The following is a 26,404-nucleotide window of genomic DNA, read 5'->3' as shown; positions in this document are numbered from 1 at the left end:
TACATTGGTGGTGGTCAGTGGGAAGAATGCCCCCTTTTACAGTTATAATTCAGCCAAGTGGTGTTGGACCTGGAACTATGAAGCATCATCACAGGGGAGTCAGTTATCCACAACTCAAGGAACTTTTTGCCACCTCTGGAGGAATTTTTTAACCCTGGTTAAAAAATTTCTGGCTTAGAAGTTAGCACTGAAGTTTGTGTTTTGAATTCCAACCAGGGCATTGCCTACGTGGAGTTTGCAAATTCTCTCTGTGCTTGTGTGGGTTTGCTCTGGGTACTCCAGTTTCCTCCCACACGCCAAAGACATGCTGGTAGGTTACTTGGCTCCTGTCTAAAATGGCCCTAATATGTGTATAGCATGTGGAATAGGTACCTTAGACTGTAAGTTCCTAGAGGGCAGGGACTGACATGAGTGTACAATATGTAAAGAGTAATTTGTCAGCAATATTTAAAAATCTGTAATAAGTATTGATAAACTGCATGTCTCAGCAAAAGCTGTAAACTTGTGTAATTATATGATGCCCATCCCTTGCCTTCATTTACTTATACGTCTGTAACTAATATATATATCTACACTATATTACCAAAAGTATTGGGCCGCCTGCAGTGGCGGTGCCGCCCCCTCTCTTCTGTCACCTCTGTCTCACCATAGATAGATTCATGCATTGCATGAATCTATCTATGGTCACCGCTGCCGCCCCCTATTCAGGTGTCCAGCCCCTTGTCGTGCGCCGGGCACCTGAATTACAGTGGCGGGGTTTTTTTTTAAGCGCCTAATTAGAGCCGTGGGCTCTAATAGGCGTCCTGATTAGAGCCATAGGCTCTAATAGGCTTCCAAAATGGTAAGCAGCATGCGCAATGCTGTGCGTTTGCTGTTTACTCAGTGTTATGTTAGGAACACTGACCCGCCTCTCAGCCAATCAGGTGCTTGGGTCTGGTTACCTGTCACCTGATTGGCTGAAACAACAGAAGCTGTGATTGGATGCCTGATAGAGAGGGCCGGAGACATCGAGGAGCGTGGATGTGGAGGACGCCACCGTGACCCGCTGCGAGACAGGTAAGTCCTGATTCCCGGGCGATGCATGCTGGCAGCATTTGATTGGGCACACTGGCAGCAATTGATGGGGCACAGTAGCGGCAATTGATGGGGCACACTGGCAGCAATTGATGGGGCACAGTAGCGGCAATTGATGGGGCACACTGGCAGCAATTGATGGGCACACTGGCAGCAATTTATGGGCATACTGGCAGCAATTGATGGGGCACAGTAGTGGCAATTGATGGGGCACAGTAGTGGCAATTGATGGGCACAGTAGTGGCAATTGATGGGCACAGTGGCAGCAATTGATAGGCACACTGGCATCAATTGATGGGTACAGTAGCGGCAATAGATGGGGCACAGTAGTGGCAATTGATGGGCACACTGGCATTAATTGATGGGGCACACTGGCAGCAATTGATGGGCACACTAGCAGCAATTGATGGGGCACACTAGTGGAAATTGATGGGCACACTGGCATCAATTGATGGGTACAGTAGCTGCATTTGATGGCACAGTGGAACAATTTATGGGTACAGTGGCTGCGTTTGGTGGCACAGTGGCTACGTTTGTTGGGCACAGTGGCTGCGATTGATGGGCACAGTGGCTGCGCTTGATGGGCACAGTGGCTGCGATTGATGGCACAGTGGCTGCGATTGATGGCACAGTGGCTGTGATTGATGGGCACAGTGGCTGCAATTGATGTTTTTTTTCAGTTTGTTTGCACCCCTCAAAAATTTTGAGCACCAGCCACCACTGGACGCCTGCCTTTACACGCACATGAACTTTTTTGGCATTCCAGTCTTAGTCTGTAGGGTTCAATATTGAGTTGGCCCAACCTTTACAGCTATAACAGTTTCAACTCTTCAGGGAAGGCTGTCCACAAGGTTTAGGAGTGTGTCTATGGGAATATTTGGCCGTTCTTCCAGAAGTGCATTTCTGAGGTCAGGCACTGATGTGGACGAGAAGGCCTGGCTCTCTGTCTCCACTCTAATTCATCCCAAATGTGTTCTATCGAGTTCAGGTCAGGACAGTCAAGTTCCTCCACCCCAAACTCGTTCATCCATGTATTTATGGACCTTGCTTTGTGCACTGGTACGCAATCATGTTGGAACAGGAAGGGCCATCCCCAAACTGTTCCCACAAAGTTGGGAGCATGAAATTGTCCAAAATGTCTTGGTATGCTGACGCCTTAAGAGTTCCCTTCACTGGAACTAAGGGACCAATCCCAACCCCTGAAAAATAACCCCACACCATAATCCCCCCTCCACCAAATGACCTGACCTCACAAGATCACTTCTGGAAGAATGGTCAAACATTCCCATAGACACACTCCTAAACCTTGTGGACAGCCTTCCCAGAAGAGTTGAAGCTGTTATAGCTGCAAAGGGTGGGACAAATCAATATTGAACCTTACGGACTAATGCCCCGTACACACGGTCGGACATTGATCGGACATTCCGACAACAAAATCCTAGGATTTTTTCCGACGGATGTTGGCTCAAACTTGTCTTGCATACACACGGTCACACAAAGTTGTCGGAAAATCCGATCATTCTGAATGCGGTGACGTAAAACACGTACGTCGGGACTATAAACGGGGCAGTAGCCAATAGCTTTCATCTCTTTTTTTATTCTGAGCATGCGTGGCACTTTGTCCGTCGGATTTGTGTACACACGATCGGAAATTCCGACAACGGATTTTGCTGTCGGAAAATTTTATAGCCTGCTGTCAAACTTTGTGTGTCGGAAAATCCGATGGAAAATGTGTGATGGAGCCCACACATGGTCGGAATTTCCGACAACAAGGTCCTATCACACATTTTCCATCCGACCGTGTGTACGGGGCATAAGACTGGGATGCCATTAAAGTTCATGTGCGTGTAAAGGCAGGTGTCCCAATACTTTTGGTAATATTATATATATATATATATATAAAATTTATTTATTTATTTATCTATGTTGGTAAATATATCATTCAGCTGTTATGGTGTATTTCTGAATGCTAAAGTATCTCATTTGTTTCAACAAACAGAAAGCACTTCCATTTGAATTTATCAAATATGACATTGAAAAGGATGAACCTGTCCGAGATGCCAAAAATCGCTGTGTCAAGGCCAAGAGAGGTGTGTAATGAATGGATTATTCTATCTATCTTTGAAGCAATGCCGCTCACTGGGTTTGATTTTCTGGGGTTTGTTTACTAAATTAATATACATGTTCACTTAGTTTAGTAAGTAAGGTGAAACTATGTTCTCTTACATATTATTGTATGCATTCCAATAATTTGGCAATTACAGTGGAACCTTGGTTAAAGAGTAACGCGGTTAACAAGCGGTTTGAAAGACGAGCAACTTTTTTTTTTAAATCCTGACTCGGTTTGCGAGTGTTGTCTCGCAAAATTAGCAGAATTCAAGCTAATGTGGTGTGCAGTACTGCATTTGGCCAGAGGTGTGGGGGCGCCGGTGACACTTGGAACGGTTCGGAAACACTCGGAAATACTCCGTTCCCGAGCCTTTCCGAGGGGTTCACTGTTCAGCCGAGCTGTCCCGGAGTATTTCTGAGACTCTCCGGCGCCCCCCCACCTCTGGCCACATGCGGTTTTGCATGCAATAGAAGTCAATGTGGAACAAATTATCTTTGTTTCCATTGACTTCTATGGGGAAACTCGCTTTGATATGCGAGTGGTTTACAAGCATTCTCCTGGAACGGATTATGCTCGTAATCCAAGGTTCCACTGTATGGCTATTTGTTATTGCCAGTTGCTACAATAACTAATGGCTTCTACATTAAAGTGTTACTAAACCCACAACAGCAAAATCAGACTGTATATGCAGCATAGCATGCTTGTTATACTCACTGTGGAACTTAAAGGGTTAATCCTCTGCATTGTGTAAAAAGGCTGTTTTATCCTGTATGCACAAATCCTCCCCCTCCTGCACTGTCTATCTGGGGAAAGTCAGATAACATAGGCAGGGTAGCCAACCTGCACATGCTCAGTTGTGTCTTTTTTGCTGGAGAGAATAATTACTTGTTCTCAGAGCTAGCCAGGTCACATGATATTGGCATCACACATGCGGGTGTGTATACAGGCTGTAGTGGAAATCTCCTCCTACCTGAACTCTCAGAAACTCTGCAGTTTATCACTGACCGTGGTTAACAGATCAGCCAAAAAGGTATATACTGGCAATATTTTAATGTAAAAAGAAGATTTATAAGCTGTGGGACTGTGGGGGGGCAGATGAACTATTTTCATATTACTGGGTTTAGTAACACTTTAACTACTTGTCGGCTGCCCACGGCAGTTTTACTGCAGGTGAGAAGCACAGCCCTACTGGACAATGTACTGGTACATCACCGGGGATTTCTGGGTTTGCATGCACACACCCCCTGCTGACCCATACTGTGGTTGGACACGATTTTGTCAGCAGGTCTCTGCCAATGATTTATGGCTGAGACCTGTTCATCGGCAGTGTCCAATCACAGCACAGGGCTCTGTACATTGATCAGCGATCTGGCTGTTTCTGCAAGAAGAAAAACAGCCAGATAGCAAAGTAAAGCAGCACACATGACACATTGTTAGGCACAAAGTTAACCCATTGATTACCCCTAGATGGTAACCTCTTCCCAGCCAGTGTCATTGTATAATCACAAATCACTGCATTAGTGTCACTGGTAATGTCAGTGTCAGTTAGTGACCCTCCTAGATAGTGTCTGTTAGCGTCAGATTACCCACCACCCTATCACAGTCACACTATAAGTCGCAGATCACCACCATTACAGTATAGCATCTCTGTAAATTCCAATATGTATGCCATAGCTTGTAGACACTATAACTTTTGCACAAACCAATTAATATACACTTATTGGGATTTTGTTTTTACCAAAGAAATGTAACAGAATATATTTTGGCCTACATTTATAAAGACATTTCATTTTTTTTTTTATTTAATATGTTTATAACAGAAAGTAGAAAATATCTGTATTTTTTTTTTTTCAAAATTATCGTTTTTTTCATTTATATCACAAAAAATAAAGAACCCAATAAAGAACCCAAATACCACCAAAAGAAAGATCTATTTGTGTGAATTTGTGTGAAAAAAATGATACAAATTTAATTTTTTACAGTGTTGCATGACCTTGCAATCGCCAGTTAAAGTAGCACAGTGCTGATTAGCAAAATGCCCTGGTCATGAAGGTTTTTTCTTATTGTACATCACGGGACACAGAGCCATAGTAGTTACTATGTGGGTTATAGGCCACCTTCAGGTGATGGACACTGGCACACCCTAAGACAAAAAGTGCACCCCCTATATAACCCCTCCCACTACTGGGAGTACCTCAGTTTTTTCACCAGTGTCTAAGGTGTTGGTCAAGAGTGAAGATGTGCTGTGCTGAGCTCCACTGGAGCAATCCTTGGTGGGGTCAGCCATGCAGCCGGATCCATTCAAAGTGTATTTTTGGCCGAATTGAATGGTACCTGGGCCTCGTATCCGAAGAAACGAGGTCTTGCCTGTAAGGCTTCTCTTTTTAGAGAGCTGGACCCCGGGATCCAGTACTTTTGGTATTAAGGCCATAAAGTTTTTACTGGCGGTGGTGCTATTACAGGTACAGGATTGTGGGTTTCCCCAGTTAAGTCACCCCTGAACCCTTGGGACTTAAATTTAGTCCTGTCGGCTTTACAAAAACAGCCTTTTGAGCCAATTCGAGATATTCCCATGGTCCTCTTGACGAGGAAAATAATTTTCTTGGTTGTCATATCTTCTGCAAGAAGAGTATCAGAGTTGGCTGCTCTTTCTTGTAAAGAGCCATATTTGATTATTCATAAGGATAAGGTTGTATTGCGGCCTCATCCTAATTTCCTACCGAAGGTAGTGTCAGGTTTTCATTTAAACCAGGATATTGTTCTGCCTTAATTTTTTCCAGAACCTCGTTCTGTGGAAGAAAAGTCACTACATTCTCTTGATGTGGTGAGAGCGATCAAGATCTATTTGAAAATGACCTCTCAGATTCCTAAAACAGATGTTTTGTTTGTATTGCCAGACGGTCCTAAAAGAGGACAGGCAGCAACAAAATCTACTATTTCTAAATGGATTTGTCAAGTGATTGTTCAAGTTTATGGTTTAAAAAGGAAAATTCCTCCATTTCCTATTAAAGCGCACTCCACCAGGGCTGTTAGTGCTTCTTGGGCAGTGCATCACCAAGCCTCCATGGCTCAGATCTGCAAGGCAGCAACTTGGTCTTCAGTCCATACATTTACCAGATTCTGTCAAGTAGATGTAAAAAGTATTGAGGTTATCGCATTTGGGCGCAGTGTACTGCAGGCTGCAGTATAAGTCCTCTAGTCTCTTGGTGCCCTACTTTTGTTGTGTCTCCCTCCCTTCAGTTGGCATTGCTATGGGACATCCCACATAGTACCTACTATGGCTCTGTGTCCCGTGAGGTACGATAAGAAAATAGGATTTTTATAACAGCTTACCTGTAAAATCCTTTTCTTTTAAGTACATCAAGGGACACAGAGGTCCCTCCCTTCTTGGTATACATGTGTATTGCTTTGCTACAAAACTCAGGTACTCCCAGTAGTAGGAGGGGTTATATATATATAGGGAGTGCACTTTTTGTCTTAGGGCATGCCAGTGTCCATCAGCTGAAGGTGGCCTATAACCCACATAGTAACTACTATGGCTCTGTGTCCCGTGATGTACTTCAAAGAAAAGGATTTTACAGGTAAGTTGTTATAAAAATCCTATTTTCTTATCGTACATCACGGGACACAGAGCCATAGCCAAATTTCTGTTTTTTTCATTTATATCACAAAAAATAAAGAACCCAAATACCACCAAAAGAAAGATCTATTTGTGTGAATTTGTGTGAAAAAAATGATACAAATTTAATTATCAATCACCTCTTATGTGTCTGCTTGACTTGAATTGTCTTTCCTCTCCTAGGCCAGCCTGGGCTTCTGGTCGCTAAGATTACCTCCCTTTCTCCATTTGGAGGCTATGCTGGAGACAAGTCTCATACGGAGAAGAAGATACTTAAAGACGTGTTCCGGAAGGGAGATGTATATTTTAATACTGGTGATATTTTAATGGTTGACCAGCAGAAATTTATTTATTTCCATGATAGAGTTGGAGACACATTTAGGTGAGTTAAGAAAATAAGAATAATAGACTTTTATCAGTTTTGAAATTGAGAACTTTCCCAGAACTTCAAACCTACAAACCCAGGGTAGAAATTTAACCTGTTGAGGTTTCTTCTTTAAAGAGATTTTAATTACTTTTTTCCAGCCTGCTATGTCTGAAAGCTAAATTAAAGGGGCCCTCAAAAGTTACCCTATTACAAATAAGGAATCTGCCACTCTAGGTCTGGGCAGAAAATAAACCCAGCTACCATTCTAGGTATTGGAAGAAAATGAACCCATCTGCCACTCTAGATGGGGGTAGAAAATGAACCCATCTGCCATGCTAGCTGTGGGAAGAAAATAAACTCATCTTCTACTCTAGGTGTGGGTAGAAAATGAAACTGTTGAGCAAAGAAACCAAACTTTTTCTTCTTCAAAGGGATTTTCATTTTTCCCAGCCTTCTGTATCTGAAAGCTAAAATAAAGGAGCCCTCAAGAGTTTCTCTGTTACAAATAGAGAATGTGATAGCTAGTTTAATAGAATCTCTCTATCTAGGTATAGGCAGAAAATGAATCCAGCCTGGGCAGAAAATAAACACATCTACCAATCTAGGCATTGGAAGAAAATGAACATATTTGCCAATCTAGGTGTGGATACAAAATGTACCCATCTGGCAAACTAGGTGTGGATAGAAAATGAACCCATATGTGATTCTAGATGTGGAAAGAAAAATAAGCCCATCTTCCATGCTAGGTGTGTAAAGAAAATGAACACATCTGCCACTCTAGATATGTTAAAAAAAAATGAACCTATCTGCAATTTTAGGTGTGGAAAAAAGTGAAAGTAACTACCTTTCTAGGTGTGGGAAGAACATAAACCAGTCCGCCATGCTAGGTGCTGGAAGAATACGAACCCATCCGCCATGCTAAATGTGGGTAGAAACTGCACCTATCTCCTAAACAAAGAAACCAAACCTTTAATTCTTCAGAGATATTTTCATTTTTGTCTGGACTGCTATATTTGAAAACTAAACTAAAGGAGCCCTCAGAAATTTCCCCATTAAAAATAGAGAATGTGGTATTTAGTTTGATAAAATCTCTGGAACCATAGCTGGACTTAGCACTCATCACAGCAATTAGAGTCTGTAAAAGCAGTAAGTGTTTTTCCCTACTAAGTATATTTGTTTTCCTGAACAAATAAAACCCCTGCCGTTAACAGAGATTAAAATGGTTTGTTTATGGTAGCAGAAATGTATTCTCATATACTATACTTTCCAAGGCTCTCAAAGGTTCTTCCTAAAGCAGTCATCTCATGAATGGAGTTATGTGTTTACAGCATCCGATTGTATAAGCTCATCTCATATGTTTAATTTCAGGTGGAAAGGAGAAAACGTTGCTACCACTGAGGTTGCTGATATTTTGAGTTTGGTGACTTTTATAGAAGAAGTCAATGTTTATGGAGTGCCTGTTCCAAGTAAGAAAAATGTCTACTGTATTTATTTTACTACACATCATCAATTTTTTTTTTTTTGATATTTTATTTTCAGCAGAAAAGGCAAGTCCAAGTCAGTAAGACAATGATACAAAATTAACGGTGAACCAGTATATCTATAGTAGTCCTAAATCAACTGGTAGATGAAGAGTGAATATAACCAAACCAATGTCCTCAAATCTTACATGTTAAATATACCTATGACATTTCTTTTAAGAGACTTTAAAAGATCATCAATTAGTTTTTATGCATATATATTTATTCTCTTAGTTTTGTCCTAAGCTAGTTCAGTGAGCACTATGTGCTAGAGTCCATAGTAATCACTCATATTTAACATGTAAAACTTAGAACAATGAGAGGGGATTTATTGTTGGTTGTTCTGTGATTGTTTGTTTCATTATTAAATCAGGGGGGGGGTTGTGTCCCACCAAAGGAATACTATAGATGACATAGATAGAAGGGCAAATTCTGGGTACCAGTCTTGCTTGCCTGCCAACTGACTCTTGGTTGATCAGTCCAATTCTTTATGCTACCATGGGCACAGTTTATGAACTACTGGATTCCTTTCCTGTGCTGCGGAGTTTATGTTAATCAGCATTATGAAGGTATAAATTTCCCATAGTTATTTACAATATAACATAAATATATTACACCTGTATGAGGTATTGTGGCCAGCTGCCCAAGCTGGAATATGATATGATTTGCCCTTCTTTCTCATGGGGATTAGAACACCAAACAGAACAAAGACAAGGAGGCAAGGGCTAGATTCATATGCCACAGTTCACGTATTGCTTATTAAGGCTATAGACGGAGTGTTTTTCTTTCCTGCAACCAGGGGTTGCACATAGTGATTATTGCTAGTAGCTACAATGGCCGCTAGCAATAATCACTTGTAAAATCTGACAGGCTGGTTGGGTTACATTCAGCCTGCCCATACATGGTTCGAATCTCGGCTGCTCCCTGCTGAACTGGCAGGGATTCAAACCATCTATGGCCTGCTTTAGAAACCTTCCTTGTAACGTGATTTTATCAATTTGATTTGCATTGTTTATGCCAATTGCTGTGTTTTTCTAATGAGTAAACTAAATTTATTAAACCTACAGCTCATGGTACATTAGTGTGATCAGTATGTTGTAGAGACTAAATACATTAATAAAGAAATAGAATAAGGAATAATAATATAATAGTTTACAAAAAAAATATACAGTGAAAACTGTAGTGACCAGTTGTATTGGTGGTCAGTGTAGGCAAAAGATCAATTAGCCACTGTTTTCTTCTCAAGGAACCCCTGTGAACCTCTGGAGCAGTCTTTTTTAACCAGGGTGCCCAGGCACCTTGTGGTGCCTTGAGGTTTCTTCAGGGGTGCCTTGGCAAAATGCCTACAAATTGATCAAAAATTGTATACAAGCCGGCAGGTGGATCAAGCCTGCTTATTAGTTGCACAAAGCTTTTCTAGACACTGGCATCCTAACAACCAATGACATCAGTTAATAAGGAGGATGTCTGTTGCCTCCACAGCATCTTTGTTTGACCCTCCTGTGCCTCTCTCCCTCAGCACTTGAGACATTAGCTGGAGAGAAATTGAGGGAGAAGAGAAACATTGGGATACTAGTCAGTAGTACCAGTGTACAAAAATGTATTTGCTTTGGAAAAAAAAATCATCTCTAGCATTGGGTGTCCTACATGTGGATGTTGCTGCATTATGTAAAGATATTAGAATAGTTTTTCTACATTTTAGAATGGGGTGCCTTGAGACTGTCCATAATTTTAAAGGGTGACTTGAGATTGCCTATAATTTTAAAGGGTGCCTCGACTAAAAAAAGATTGAGAAATACTTCTCTGGACAACCCCAGGGTTTCATGGATCCCTGATTGAAAGAGTTGGTGTAATGCAGTGGTCTTCACACCAGATGCGGTCCTTGAATTGATTTTATCTGGCCCTTGGGGCAACATTTAATTCTCTGACAGCAACAATAGGACATGATTCCGCCATTGACACCAACAAAGGGGTACAATTCCTCCCAATGACAGGGCACAATTCTTTCCAGTGACACCAACAATGGGGCATGATTCTCCCCACTCAATCACACCAACAATGTGGCACAATTGCACTCATTGACACCAAAAATGGCATTGTTTACTCCCACTGGTGGCAGGACATTTTCTACTTCCAATGGCGACAGTCCAGCCCCTGTGAAGTCTGAAGGACAGTAAACTGTCCCTTTGTTTAGAAAGTTTGGAGACCCCCGATGTAATGTATTACCCTGTAAAAGTGTTTATGTTCACTTGGCAGACAATCATATTCCAGCTGCCATATGTCTGTTGCAGGCTACAGATTAACCTCACAATTAAATTTGGCTCTATGAGAGCACCTCCAATTTTTCTTTACTGTTGAAATCTTTAAATTACTTACATTGTGTCTCATACGTGGCCAAGTATTATCAAAGAGATATAACTTCTATGGTAGTGATCCCTGATCATTTATATTATTTTAAACCTTATAAGCTACAGGTTAGATGTTCCACACGCTCATTCTGCAGTCATCTGCCTTTATAAGTAGGTTAGCGTTTGTAATGACAAAAAAACCTCCAAAAACTAATTAGGGATATATATTGAATGAAACCATTTAGAAAAAATAGGTTTTTTAAAAAAATTCAATTTCAAAGAAATTATCTAGGACTAAATGTAAACCTGTTACAAATTTTGGCAGCTCAAAATAGGTATAGAATTAAAATCAGAAGTAACCTTCTGTGAAAATAGCGTGTCAAAAATATCCGTTGATCCAGAGAAGAAGAAGGCTCAGGTTTTATGCAAAGCTCCACTTTTCCAGTAAAATTATAGCTTGCTTTTTTAACTTTGCTTTTTTAACTTTGCTTTTTCACCAATGGGGCTGCCCAAAATTTGTATACAAGTTCAGCTGCCTATATCTCTGGATCAGTTGATAATTTTGATATGCAGTTTTCAGGATAAACTCTCCATGATATATTCAGTTTGAATTACTCAGGTTTGTTTACTTTAATACGAGCCATTTCTTCCATATACAAATATGCTGTAGAATTACCTGACAACACCTTTCAACTATCACTACTTTAATTGGACACCTCAAAGACCTTCACAAAATGGGAGGGGCTTGCTCAACCCCTTCCCATCCAGTCCCAGTGTCCCTTTACTTGGGCTGTTACGCCCGAGGGGTGGAAAGGTCTCTCTGATCACATGACCATTACTAGAGACCTGGAGCTGTCTATGACAGCTTGGTTGAGTGCACTCACAGCACAGAAACCTCAGCCGCCCCATTGACACGTATGTGTACCCACTTTGCCACCGCACATTACGTGATTGGCAGCGGGTTAAAAGAAACCTGTTAGTAATGGCATGCTACATATTTCTTTCCTGACCTCTGCTTCTGAAAATGTTAGTTGTTTGGTTAGCATACTGGTCTGTTTCAGCACTTCTAAATCACTAACCAATTTGGCTAGGTGTTCTGACTTCACTTTCAGCATGCTTGTTCCAAGTCAGTGAAACAGAACTGTCTAAAGCCACAGAAAGCCAGATAACTAGCATTTTCAAAAGATCAGTAATGTTCTCCATCTTTTTCCCAGTACAAGTTGAAGTGAATCTCTCACTCAGATCATAGTGTTGTAGTGGGAGTTAAAACAGTGTGGAAATTGCCATTATTTTGAACTCCTGCTGTTATAAACAGACAGAAGGATGGGATCCACCCTTCCTACCTTCTTTTTCAATGTGAAGGATCCAGGGATCTTATCCTTATCTGTGCATCACTAATATTGGGGTTGGTTTACTAAAGGCAAATTGGCTGTTCACATTCCAAGGCAATTTTCTCTTAGCTTAGAGGACATTGTGAAAATTCAGTTTGCAAAGAATACCAAATTATGTACAAAGAAAAAAAAACTGCATTTTTGCTTGCACGTGATTGGATAATGGAAGTCAGCAGAGCTAAGTTAAAGCAGAACTTTACCCATAATAGTTTAATAACAATTAATGTTCTTTAACCACTTCAGCCTCGAAAGGATTTGCCCCCTTAATGACCAGGCCATGTTTTGTGATACGGCACTGCGTCGCTTTAACTGACAATTGCACAGTCGTGCAAAGCTGTACCCAAACAAAATTTATGTCCTTTTTTTTTCCCCACAAATAGAGCTTTCTTTTGGTGGTATTTGCTCACCTCTGCGGCTTTTATTTTTTGCGCTATAAACAAAGAAAAAAGAGGGACAATTTAAAAATATATATTTTTTCTTTTACATTCTGCTAAAATACATAGCCGAAAAAAATATATAAAAAAACAAATGTATTCTTCAGTTAGGCCTATATATATTCTTCTACATATTTTTGGTAAAAAAAAATCGCAATAGGCATATATTGATTGGTTTGCACAAAAGTTATTACGTCTACAAACTACGGGATAGATGTAGGGACTTTTATTTATTTTTTATTGTTTCAACTAGTAATGGCCGCGATCTGCGATTTTTAGTGGGACTGCGACATTGCGGCGGACAAACCTGACCCCAAATGACACTTTTTGGGGACCAGTGACATTATTACATTGTAGTTCCCCGTTCTGCCTGTGTACAAGGTGATCGAGGGCCGCCGACAGACATTGAGTCCGCAGGAAGCGCGGGCGCACGCTCCCATTGTGCACAGCGGGCGCACGTCCACTATCCCCCTTGTACATCAGTTGACGCAGAAGAGCCGACCTGCCACAGTATATCTGCATGAGCAGGTCGGCAAGTGGTTAACAAAAGAACATACATTTCGCATTAATAATTATGCTACCAATATTAGTGTGCCCAGAGCAGTCACTTCCCTATTGGAAATGATGCACCTCTCCTTGGTCTCAAAAACTATATGTCAAAATATGTACATTTCCCATCTTGATTCTGTGCCTTAGCTCAGATAGAGAGGAAGGCTGACAGAAGGTTTAGGCCCCCTTCACATGGGGCAGATTCCATTCCGATTAGCAGGGGATCAGCTCATAGATGCCCTGCTGATCGGAACAGAGCGGGCGGATGACACATTATTGTCTGCTCAGTTTCTGCAGATTGGACATGCATAGAGCTCACTATGCTTTGTTGGCAGCCAGTCAGGAGTAAATGGACTCCGCTGTCCGTTTACACCTGACTACCCTCTGATATGATCCGCCTAAACGAAAGAGGACGGATCCCCTTCTGGATCAGATCCAGAGGTAGGCGGATGTAAACAGACACACCCACCTGTCCATAGGAATGCATGGACCTTCTAATTAGGTCCACCTGAAAAACTGACAGGCAGATCTGATTGGATCACTCCTGTGAAAGGGGCCTTAAGATTTACTGTTGCTGAATGGGGAAGAAAGCAACGAGAATAACACAGACTGTGCTGAGGGAACACAAATTGAGGAAGGAGAAAAGAAAAGCAGGTGAAGTGACAGGACAAACTCTGCTGCTAGGGAGATAAAGCAGTCAGCTAATCGGCCCCTAGTGACTCTGATTTTAGGCACAGTGCTGAAAATAGAGAGCAACTGAGCATGTGCAGAGCAGGGTGAAACAGGTAATTCTCGATTTTAAACAGTACAGGCACATATTTTCAATGTTTTACATTTTGCTATATCTGCAAAAGGGGCCAGCTTGAAGTGATCTATCAAGACTAATTTCCTAAATAAAGTTCCACTTTTAGGGAAAATTCCCTTTCAAAGTTAACTGCTAATTTGCCTTAGGTAAATCAGTCCCATTGACATAAAGCCAGCAAGTTTACTGTACATCAGGTGGTCTGACACATAATAGACACATGATGTCTGTTGTAGACTAAAGTCCTGGAACATGTATGCTGAAAAACAATTCAGCAACAACAGCACCCACATTTTTATGCTGAATGTTTCCTTTAGAAATGTGGTGAGGTATGGGCTTTAAGTATGTTATCAAAACTGCCAGTGTACTTGAAGTTATTGGTGGTTTTGCTGAAGATTTTATTGATAGGAAGCTTTGTAGCAAACATACAAAACATTGCTCATCTCTCTCAGACCTCCTGAAAGCAATATCTTGTAAAACTGTAATCTGAATTGTCTTGTAATTTCTTGAACAGATCACGAAGGGCGGATTGGAATGGCCACACTCAAGCTGAGGAAATATGAGAGCTTTGATGGTAGAAAGCTATATGCACATGTTCGAGACTTTCTTCCAAATTATGCAAGACCTCGCTTCATTAGGGTCCAGGTAAGACTTCTTTTGGTTCTCTGGGATAAAACGCTTCATACAGTTAGAATTTATACTTACTGTTATCATTGCTATTGCTTGTGTGGCATCTAATGAATCATAAAAGTTAGGGATGAGGGTTGCCTTAGAGTTACATTAGCTCTCCTGTAATTATTACCTGTATTTATATAATAGTGACATGTTACAGTGCTTTGCACAAAACATTCATTGTCCCCTATAGTACCTTACAATAATGCCCCTGCCCAGTTATACTATAACTCATGAGAGAAAGAGCTGGGAACACACCGCTCAAAGCCACCTGTGAGGATCTGATAAGCTGCTGAAGAGATCCAGGTGCCTGCCTGGGAAATCCAATGGAAACAAAGAAGAATGGCGGCACATCCAGAAGTAAAATCAAAAGAATTTATTGAAAGTCTATAAAATCAAGGGAACATGACAAACATCAATCCAAAAAGGGTGCTCAGTTGACGCGTTTCACACAGACGTGCTTATGAGTAAGCAGGTCTGTGTGAAATGTGTCCATTGAGCACCTTTTTTTGAGAGAGAGATATCTATATATATATATATATATATATATATATATATATATATATATATATATAGAACCATAATTTTTTTTACCCATCTTCCCACTACAAGTTGAACCAAGGGGACTAGGCTGAGCACCAGGAAGGGCGATGGTTTAATGCTAACTTGGAAAACTGGAGAGATATTGAAGCCCTGTATACAACCTAGGCCTAATATTCAGCACCCTTCCTAGGCACAAAAGAACTGGTTTAAAGCGGAGTTCCAGCCTGTAAAAAAAATTAATAGCTGCTACTTTTTAATATACGGATCCCTGTCCAGGGATCCCACGATGTCGGCACCCCAAGCGGATTCGTCCATCGGCTTCGGGTGCAGGCGCTGGCATTGCAAGTAAGGGAAACTGGCAGTGAAGCCTTCATGCTTCACAGCCAGTTTCCAACTGTGCATGCTCGAGTCACTCTGTGCTATCTGAATGGTCCTCTCGAGTCGCTCTGTGCTTTCTGAATGGACACAGGTTCCAGAAGGCAGCGGGGGGAAATAGGAGGGGCCAGACATAATGGAGGTCTCCTTGCGTCGATCTTACCAGGATGTGGGAGCGGGTACCTGTCAAAATCAGATACCCGCGCCTTCTTCCCCCCCAAAGAGTGCCAAATGTGGCAGTGGAGGGGGGGAGGGTGAAAACAAGCAAAGCCAAATGTCGGGCGACATCGACTGGTTCAATGGAAAGCGCCTGACATTTAGCCCGTGTGTACTGCAGCTGGTTGAAGAGAAGCCAACCGCCTCTGGATCAGTGCTCTCAGCCAATGGCTGAGAGCGCTGATCAAAGTGTTCTGGCGGTTGGGGGGGGGGGGTACTAACACAATAGTACAGTGCCTGTCAGTTTTTTTCCTTCAGCCCGCAGTGTGTACTAGGTTTTACGTATATTGTGGAAACTACTGTATGTTCATCAGTAATATTAGTTCATATACTTGTTGGAAATTACAGCCAAGACCTAATAAATATTGTCTCCTAATCACTTATTTATTTATTTGTTTGTTTAGGATGAACTGGAGATCACTGGAACTTTTAAACAGCGCAAGGTGGAGGTTGTAAAACAAGGCTTTGATCCATCCACAATCACTGATCCCCTCTACTTCCTGGATGAGAGGGAAAAGAAATATGTGCCCATGACTCAAACCATATATACAGACATTAAAAATAAAAAGATAAAATTGTAAGACTGTGGCGCGCCTTTGGTTACTGTGTCTGTCTTATGCTGGGTATTGACACTGCAACTAGTTTATTTTGCATTAAAAAAGATTAATAGTATGTATATGTTTGTCCATTCTTAAGCGGGTAACTAAGTAACAACATCAATTCCTCCAGGATGCCATTAGTGCCCCACTGGGGCCAATTTGTACGCTCTGACCCCCGACATCAGTGTCAAAAATAAACAACAGGAGCGGTATGTGTTGTAATATAGCTGCAATACTCAGCACTGCTCATTTAGAGCAATCTTTGTAATACATTACAAAAGATGATACTGCTTGCCCTTTAACGAAGTGTGTGATGAAAACTGAAACACTATTTTTGGGCAAGGTATTGCATGGAGGATTTCAGGTTACTGCAACATCAAACCTGACTATATTCCTCCAGGTAGACTACATCGGTTACCTACACCAGTTGGTTGAAAAGCCTAGACAATATGCTCATGGGATTTATAAAGTTAAGGGGCTGATGCACTAAAGGAATTCAAGTATTTATGGTGCCCCAATGCAGAGGGAGTTAAGAAACAGAGTTTCTCTTTTAGTAAATGGCCTCCTAAGATCTTTCTTGTCAAATCTGCATCATTTTTAAAGAAGCACTATTTAAGAATGAGCCAGCAGTTTACCGTGGTCGGCATATTTCATGCAAATATGTACAATTTGTACTGAAATGTTGAAATATTATTACTACTAACATTGTTACTAACATTTTTGATCAACTGATTGTCACATGCTGAGGTCTAGGAAGGAAATAAATCACAAGATTCCTTGACAAGCAGTTATCATGTCATCTTTTCTAAAATATGTTACTGTGGGGTTGATTTACTAAAAGTTGAGAGTGCAAAAATTGGTGCAACTCTCCATAGAAACCAATCAGCTTCCAGTTTTTTTTTTTTTTTTGTCAAAGCTTAATTGAACAAGCTGAAGTTAGAAGCCGATTGGCTACCATGCACATCTGCACCAGATTTTGCACTCTCAACTTTTAGTAAATCAACCCCTTTATGATGCTATTATACAGGCTGTCTCTTATTTCTTCGGCAATAAACTTTGCATCTATATGGTTTACAGGCTGAAATCTTTTTGGTTGCAAATAGTTACCAAACTTTAGATATCATCACTGTACTGCCTTATCAAATAAGCCAAGGTATTCTTTGAAACAATACCTAATACTTTATATGAAATCCAGCAGGTTCTTCTAGTCAGCAGTGAACATCACAATGACCAGCTTTAGGAAAGGTGATATATGTAATGGAAAAGCTGGCTTGGATTATGACTAGTTTCAGACAGTTTTCTGTTTCTCCCATTCACTGTAGGTGGTTCACAGGTCAATTTAAAGGGAACCTGTCAGCTTGCCTCTTAACTGTGCCAGTTGAGGTTCCCACCCAGCACTGGAGTCTGTCGTTTTCTAATTGCTTGGATACACTGCAAAGATTAGCAACCCATAGCAGACAATCAGAGTGACTGTTCACTGAACTGGCTGTAGTAAGCTCAAATCAATGGTTGTTATAAGTTACCAAACTTTACACATCACCACTGTACATTGTACTGTCACATTGAATAAGCCAAGGTATTCTTACACACAATATACCATAACACTTAATAGGAAACTCAACAGGTTCTTCTAGTCAGGGATTAACATCACAATGGACAGCTTTAGGAAAGGTGATACAAGTAAAGGAATACCTGGCTTGGATTATGACTATTTTCAGTTTTCTGTTTCACATCTTTACTGCAGCTCTATTAATCAATTTAAAAGAAAAGCTGTCAGATTGTCTTGAGTTGAGGTTCTTGTATGGCGCTGGAGGCTGCCACCTCCTAATTTCAGGGACAATTCTAACTCTGGGTTCAGCTAGAATCTTACTAATGTATTTACCTGGCCCTATAAGAACTATTTTATGCATATTCTTCTCACAGTTCTTCACATTTGGACAGATTAGGCCTCATGCACACTGGACGTTAAAATAATGTTATAAAAATGCCAGTAGCTTTGCAGTGAGTTTTTCAACTTTTTTCAACATTTTTGCAATAGTGTTTTTTTAGCGTTTTTATCCGCGTTAGTGTTTTTTTTTTCTGAAGAAAAAAAAATTTTTTTTTTTTTTTTCAATGGATCAAAAATGTTACAAAAATCTGGTGAGCGGTGTTTTCGAGCATTTATCGACGTTTCTCAGCGTTAGAGCATTTTTACAGCTGAAAAGCATCTCAGAACCCACTAGTTTTGGGTTTTTTTTACTGCTCAAAAACGCCACTGCCCAAAACTGCTGATAACAGCCTATGTCATAGTTGCCAACAGTCCCGATTTTCCCGGGACAATCCCGATTTTGGGACCCTCGTCCCGATTGGAGAGTGTCCCGAATCGGGATTTTCCATAAGGAAAATCGGGAATGTTGGTTTTTTTTTTTTTTTTTTTTTTTTTGGAGCAGCGGGCTCCAGCAAAATGGCGGCCGGCGCTGCCGCTCTAGCTGCCTCTAGTGGAGAGGGGAAGGGGGCTCGATCCGTGCAGCCAATGAAGCGGCTTCTTTGGCTGCACGGCCCCTCCCCTCTCCACTGAAGCGAGCAGAAGACACGGCGCCGGCGCCGTGTCTTCCTGAAAGTTCCCCAGCCCCGTACTGCGCAAGCGCTGCGCCTGCGCAGTACAGGGGGTCCGCCATTGCCGAGGGGAACTTTCTCGGCAGAACACCGGCCGCTCCTCCACTGAGCGGGGGCCGGGCTGCATTGAGGGGGGGAGGCTGCACTAACTGAGGGGGGGCTGCACTAACTGAGGGGGGGCTGCACTAACTGAGGGGGGGGCTGCAGTGAGGGGGGCTGCACTAACTGAGGGAGGGCTGCAGTGAGTGGGGCTGCACTAACTGAGGGGGGGCTGCAATAACTGAGGGGGGGCTGCACTAACTGAGGGGGGGGCTGCACTGAGGGGAGGCTGCACTGAGGGGGGCTGCACTGAGGGGGGAGGCTGTACTAACTGGGGGGGGCTGCACTGAGGGGAGGCTGCACTAACTGGGGGGGCTGCACTAAGGGGGGGAGGCTGCACTAACTGAGTGGGGCTGCACTGAGGGTGGGCTGCACTAACTGAAGGGGGGCTGCACTGAGGGGGGGCTGCATTAACTGAGGGGGGGGCTGCATTAACTGAGGGGGGGCTTCACTGAGGGGGGGCTGCACTGAGGGGGGGCTGCACTAACTGAGGGGGGGCTGCACTGGCGGGGGCACCTGATGCAAGGACAGACTCTGGCGGGGGCACCTGATGCAAGGACAGACTCTGCTGGTGGCAGGCGACGTGGCTAGTGACACGCTCAGGGATCCCACTGATTCTGCATTATGGTGAGTTGAATGATTTAATTTTATATTACAATGTAATAATAGAAATAATGCGCTTCAATCATCCTGACACCATAACAACCATGGTGCCGGGATGATTGAAGCGTTAACACCAGGTGTTTGGAGTATCTTTATCTGCTGATTGTTAAACTTTCTAGAATACACATATTTCTATTGTTGTGTAGGACCTGGGGCTGCTGTCCCGTCATTCCTCTCTCCCCCTTTCCCTCTCCCCCTTTCCCTCTCCCCCTTTCCCTCTCCCCCTTTCCCTCCCCCATTCATCTCAGACTCTAACCATACCCTCTTGAGCCACGCCCACTTTCCGCGTAAGCCACGCCCACTTTCCGCGTAAGCCACGCCCACTTTTCGCCGCGGCGCGCTTCGCGCGCCGCAACTATTATTTTTTGCTAGGCCACGCCTACAAACGAATGCCCCGCCTCCTAATTATTGATTGGCTCCGCCTACAGCAAAAAAAAGTGTCCCACATATTTTTTTTTCAATGTTGGCAACTATGCTATGTGTGCATAGACACATAGGATAACATGATGGAGAGTTTAATGACTGTAGAAAAAAACATCTACAGCCAAAAACAGCTGCTGCAAAAGTGTCAAAAAACGTCCAGTGTGCATGAAGCCTAATAGCAAAGTAGTAATGCACAGCAACCTATATAAGACCACTTTCAGCTGCCTAGGGAAAAACGATGAATAAAAACTTTTGTGTCATGTAATTATATACATTACAGCTTACTGATCATTACAGAGACTGCAACCCGGAGCTGTGTGTGAAAGGTAATCAGAACAAAGTCCACCATGTAATTACCTTTGCAGCAGATCCTTGATAAATAAATATATTTCACATTTGTCATAAAGGTGGAAATGAATTCTGTCAACATGACAACGATGAGCCAAAAGTTTAATTTAGCATTTGATTGAACTTTAGGAAGCATTACATCTTTCATCAAAACATTTTCCAAATCTTCAACATTTCTTCAGACTGTCAAAAGACCAGTTTTCTGCCCTAGTATTTGCTTCTATATACCGTATTTATCGGTGTATAACACGCACTTTTTTCCCCTTAAAATCAGGGGGAAATCGTGGGTGCGTGTTATACGCCGATCCCAGCTGTTTGTCAGGGGAAGAAAAGCAGCCGAGTGTACTGTGTACTCGGCTCCACTTGGCTGCGCTCACAGTCCCACCGTCCCGCCTCCCTGCTGTCTCTGAGGGGAAGAGGAGCGAGCCGAAAAAGACCGAGCCGAGCGTATTGTGTACTCGGCTAGGCTCGGCTCCGCTCGCAGTCCTGCCTCCTAGCCTTTACATCCTGCTATTGGACCGGTATTGTGTCCATCATAGGAGCTGGGCCAAGGGGCGGTACGAGCCGAGAAGAGCCGAATACACAGGAAATCCGGCTCTGTGTATCTCGGCAGCGCAATAATTAAAAAAAAAACGATCATGCTGCAATGCTTATAAAGAAAGGTTCCCCTGAGTGGACTTTAACAGCACTTATGAAAGGTGATAGGTAGTAGACAGGTGTAGCAACATATGAAGAGTAAAAAAGTTTTTTATTTGAAAATAACATATATTAAAAACATTGTGTACATTAAGTTCAACGAAACATATTACATAGTAGACAGGTTTGTTGTTGTTACCAGACGGTAAGATTCTTTACAGAGGCTCTTTTCACACCCAACATGTTTCGGGATAAACAGTGTTATAGTCCTTCTTCAGGGATGTAACAGAAAAGAGAAATTCATCTAAAGTTATTAGAGTGTGAGATGATGAGTGAATTACCACAACATGTAGATATATATATATATATTCATCCTTCTCTTTTTTTTTTTTTTGTACAAACAACACATAATATTCACACAGTAACAACTACTACAAAACCGTATGACCAATATATATAAAAAACTGCATGTATTGTTCACTTAAAAGTGATGCTAATGCATTTGTATGGTGTTTTCTCTTTTTTTTTGACATAATACCATACATATGCAGTTTATGTAATTATTTTTATTTATCATTATTAGGAATATTATTTTTTATTTCCAATCACTATTTGTGTCAACTATATTAGCTCATAACTTTACATATCTTTTTACTGGTAACTATTGCGTTGACACGCAAATAATATGCATCATACATGCCTCAATTATTATTGGATACATGGTGTACCATTGGATACCATTAGATACATTGGATTTTTTCCCATTCTTTACTATATCCCTATAATTTGTAGCTTTATGTCCAACCCTTCTCAATACCAACACTAATTAAAGATCCCTCATTTCTTCAAATTTATTTCAACTCCTTCTTTACTTGTAGGGGTTTCCTCTTTTTGCCTCAGTATACCGCTCTGGCCTGCGCGCATCCGGGGAAGACGAGGGTAGGTGAGATAATATGCCCCTTAAATGGGATCACTGTTAAGCGATACTATCCAGTGAGAACCATGATGTTTAAAAGACAGCAACTGTACCAGCACTAATGTCCAATGCTATTCTATTTTCGAGTTTTTAAATAAACCAACTAAACATATCATGTGAGTGATTTGTTGATTGTCTAACTTCAAGTGGATGAATATATATATATCTACATGTTGTGGTAATTCACTCATCATCTTACACTCTAATTACTTTAGATGAATTTCTCTTTTCTGTTACACCCCTGAAGAAGGACTATAACACTGTTTATCCCGAAACGCGTTGGGTGTGAAAAGAGCCTCTGTAAAGAATCTTACCGTCTGGTAACAACAAGAAACCTGTCTACTATGTAATATGTTTCGTTGAACTTAATGTACACAATGTTTTTAATATATGTTATTTTCAAATAAAAAACTTTTTTACTCTTCATATGTTGCTACACCTGTCTACTACCTATCACCTTTCATAAGTGCCGTTAAAGTCCACTCAGGGGAACCTTTCTTTATATGTATTTGTATTATTGGATGTGGCACTGCCCTTTTAAAACCTAGGGGAGCTAATCACCCCTTATTTTATGCTGCAATGCTGCAATTTTGGGCAAGGCTGCAGATGGACACTGATAAGGCTGCAGATGGACACTGATAAGGCTGCAGATGGACACTGATAAGGCTGCAGATGGACACTGATAAGGCTGTAGATGGACACTGATAAGGCTGCAGATGGACACTGATAAGGCTGCAGATGGACACTGATAAGGCCGTAGATGGACACTGATAAGGCCGCAGATGGACACTGATAAGGCTGCAGATGGACACTGATAAGGCTGCAGATGGACACTGATAAGGCCATAGATGGACACTGATAAGGCTGCAGATGGACACTGATAAGGCTGCAGATGGACACTGATAAGGCTGCAGATGGACACTGATAAGGCCGTAGATGGACACTGATAAGGCCGTAGATGGACACTGATAAGGCTGTAGATGGACACTGATGAGGCTGTAGATGGACACTGATAAGGCTGCAGATGGACACTGATAAAGCTGTAGATGGACACTGATAAAGCTGTAGATGGACAATGATAAAGCTGTAGGTGGACAATGATAAGGCTACAGATGGACACTGATAAGGCTGCAGATGGACACTTAAAATGTAAGTCTTTTTCTTGAAACTTCCCTCCTAAACTTGGGGTGCGTGTTATACGCCGGCACGTGTTATATGCCGATAAATACAATTTTCATGGATATTACAAGTTCTAAAGGGAGTGTTTTTATATAGTTGGGCCTCCTATGAAAATCACAACATATAGTGTAGCCCTGGGCACTTTTTTCAGACTAAGTACATTTTCTGCAAATATAGTACAGATAATACCTATTGATCTTAGTATAAAAATCTTTATTAAACTGCAAATTCCACTGCCATATATGTTATAAGAAAAACTAAAAGGAGAGGTGTTCTGCTGTCCTGTCCTTGAGTGACACCACTGCTGCTCTATACATACAGTACAGTGAGCAACAATGAGCACTCCTAGGACATTAAGTGATTAACAAGCAGAATCACCAGATGAAAATAAAGGAATTAATAGTGGCAGTCTCTTACAGCTGCCAGTGAAGGACCAGCGAGAAAGAAGTCTGGAAAGACCTTTGTTTTCAAGAGAATAAAATGAAAACACTTATTCTTTACCAATATACTACAACATGCTACTATACCGTACTAGTAATTTCCCTGTTTTGGTCATTCACCTTTACTTTCTATCTAGGATACACAACAATAAGTGAGATGATATCTCTCCAAAGGGAGGAGACCCTCTCTTACCTGTCACCAGAACAAATGTCCAAATTGGAAGATTTTCACTTTTCTGGTGACAACTGTAAAAGGCTGGATTTGGCAACACTTTCTATCAAGCTGACAATGGTCACCAAGAAGAATAGAGAGGGAGAAGCTCCCCTTTAATGGCCACAGACTGCAAAAAAAACTTGGTTGTAACCATTCTCCTACACTACGTTATCCAAAATTAAAAAAAAACTGCAGCTAGGGATACACTTTAATTTTATTAGCGAACACATACTGGCTTATTTTGCATTATTATTGTTTCTGTTAAAAAGGGAAAAAAATTAGGATTTGCTATGTTGAAGGGAACATTTTGTCCAGAATTCATTTTTTTTTTAAAAAGCAGAGCACTTCAAAGTATGCAAGGGGTCTAGGCATTACTGTTATGTAGTCTAATACTGTATATCTGCAGTGTGAGAACCAAGGCACTGTGCTTTTGACAGCTAGCCTCAGAAGATTTGGAATAAGATTTTGTAATGCCACTACTGTGCTGCTCACTGTTCTCCTTGCTGGAGGCTCTGACATGGGGAAGCAAAGTCCTGCATCTACCAATATGGCCACCTCCACACAGAGACACAATGCAGAACAAAGCATGATAAGTCAGTAATGAGGAACAGAGCCTTGCCTGAGATGCCAGAATGAAAAAAAGAGGGACAGAGCAGCCGCAGGTAGACCACAGGCAATACTGGTTATTAGTCATTTGTGCTCTGCCTGCTATTTGTTGGGCACAGCTTCCAGAGTTCACTTCATCTTTACGAATCAGTCAAGTGTTTCATGGTATGGTGTTTAAATGAACATGAACACAGAGAAAATATACGACTTCAATTAATCCTATTTAATTCTACTTATAATTAAGAATTGCTTTGTTGTGTTTGTGTATCCTATGCATTCCAAACGCATCAATTCCATTAGAAACTTAGTGAATTTTACAATCATTATGTTATGTAGAGTTAGAGCAAATTCGTTTTCAGATTCTGAATTAAAAAAAGTTGATTGCACCAAAAGCATTTACAGTCACTGACTCTTAAAGTGATTGTAAAGACTTGTTTTTTTTTTCTATAAAAATAACAAACAAGTTATACTTACCTGCTCTGTTGCACAGAGCAGCCCAGATCCCCCTCTTCTCGGTTCCCTCTTCTGTGCTCCTGGCCCTGGTCGAGCAAGCAGCTTGCTATGTGAGCACCCGAGCCAAGTCACAGGGTGTCCATTCAGACACGGAGCTGCAGCCTGGCTCTGCCCCTTCTCTATCCTGATTGGCTAACTGACTTTGATTGACAGCGCCACTGCTGTGCCTTAGCCAATCAGCAGGGAGAGTCTCGGATGGCCGAGACACTCGTGGAAATCACTGGACAGAGAGGGGGCTCTTATAAGTATTAGGGGGGCTGAGGGGGGCCTGCTGCACACAGAAGGTTTTTTTTATCTTAATGCAACCCCTTTAACCTCTTCATAATTGACAAATTCAACCTAACCCAAACTTACCTGCAAACCTTAAAGGGGTTGTAAACCCCCATGTTTTTTCACCTTAATGCATCCTATGCAACAAGGTGAAAAAACACCTGGCAGTGACCGGCCCACTAGCCCCCCGTTTTACTTACCTGAGCCCTGTATTTCCCTCAGTGGGGATGTGCTGTCCCTCTCTCCACAGGGTCCTGGCTCTTGACTGGATAGATTGAGAGCAGCACAGCCTTTGGCTCTGCTGCTGTCAATCAAATCCAATGATGCAGGGGCGGGGCCTAAAAACCGAGCCTTTACAATCACTTTAAATTTACTCTCAACCAAACTCCTAGCCACTCCAACCCAAGTCCAATCTCTAACCATAAACTGGTGGCCAAATGTTTACCATCATGGAGATAAACAATATCATGATGAAACCAGAGGTGGGCAAACAACAAAAATGTCATGTAATTAAAGCTGTGGTGCCTGTCCAAGTAGCTAGTAGATCCTTCATCCACCTCCTGATGCTATGATACGGCTTATGGTACTGATATCCACTGGACATTCATCTGTTTTTTTTTTCTTTGTGTGCTTTCTGTATTGTTTGATGACGTATAAGTAGCATTCGCCCTCCTCCTCTTAATATGCTACTCTAATGCTGTATAATTCCACATAGAAGTTGCACCAACTTCATCTAGTTACTCAGGTTCATGTGAAATGTATGATTACGCCACTCATTATTCACCCCTAGGTGGGTAACACAACATTAATTTATTGTTTTTAG

The 26,404-nt window shown here is 41.7% G+C and overlaps 1 protein-coding gene across 1 annotated transcript in view; it reads left to right on the top strand.

Annotated features, from left to right (window-relative positions):
- Nucleotides 1–17,403, top strand: part of SLC27A2 (solute carrier family 27 member 2) — a 79,714-nt gene extending 62,311 nt beyond the window's left edge. The window contains exons 6-10 of the mRNA XM_073618596.1: nucleotides 3,074–3,164; nucleotides 6,987–7,185; nucleotides 8,539–8,636; nucleotides 14,729–14,859; nucleotides 16,425–17,403. Of these exons, the coding sequence (XP_073474697.1) occupies nucleotides 3,074–3,164; nucleotides 6,987–7,185; nucleotides 8,539–8,636; nucleotides 14,729–14,859; nucleotides 16,425–16,601 (696 nt within the window). The 3' untranslated portion in view covers nucleotides 16,602–17,403. The remainder of the gene's footprint in view (nucleotides 1–3,073; nucleotides 3,165–6,986; nucleotides 7,186–8,538; nucleotides 8,637–14,728; nucleotides 14,860–16,424) is intronic.
- Nucleotides 17,404–26,404: the final 9,001 nt, after the last annotated feature.

Source organism: Aquarana catesbeiana, linkage group LG03 (genome assembly GCF_042186555.1).
Source record: "Aquarana catesbeiana isolate 2022-GZ linkage group LG03, ASM4218655v1, whole genome shotgun sequence".
Taxonomy (NCBI): Eukaryota; Metazoa; Chordata; class Amphibia; order Anura; family Ranidae; genus Aquarana; species Aquarana catesbeiana.
Note: the sequence above shows the minus strand (reverse complement) of the source record. Positions and strands in the feature narration are given on the sequence as shown.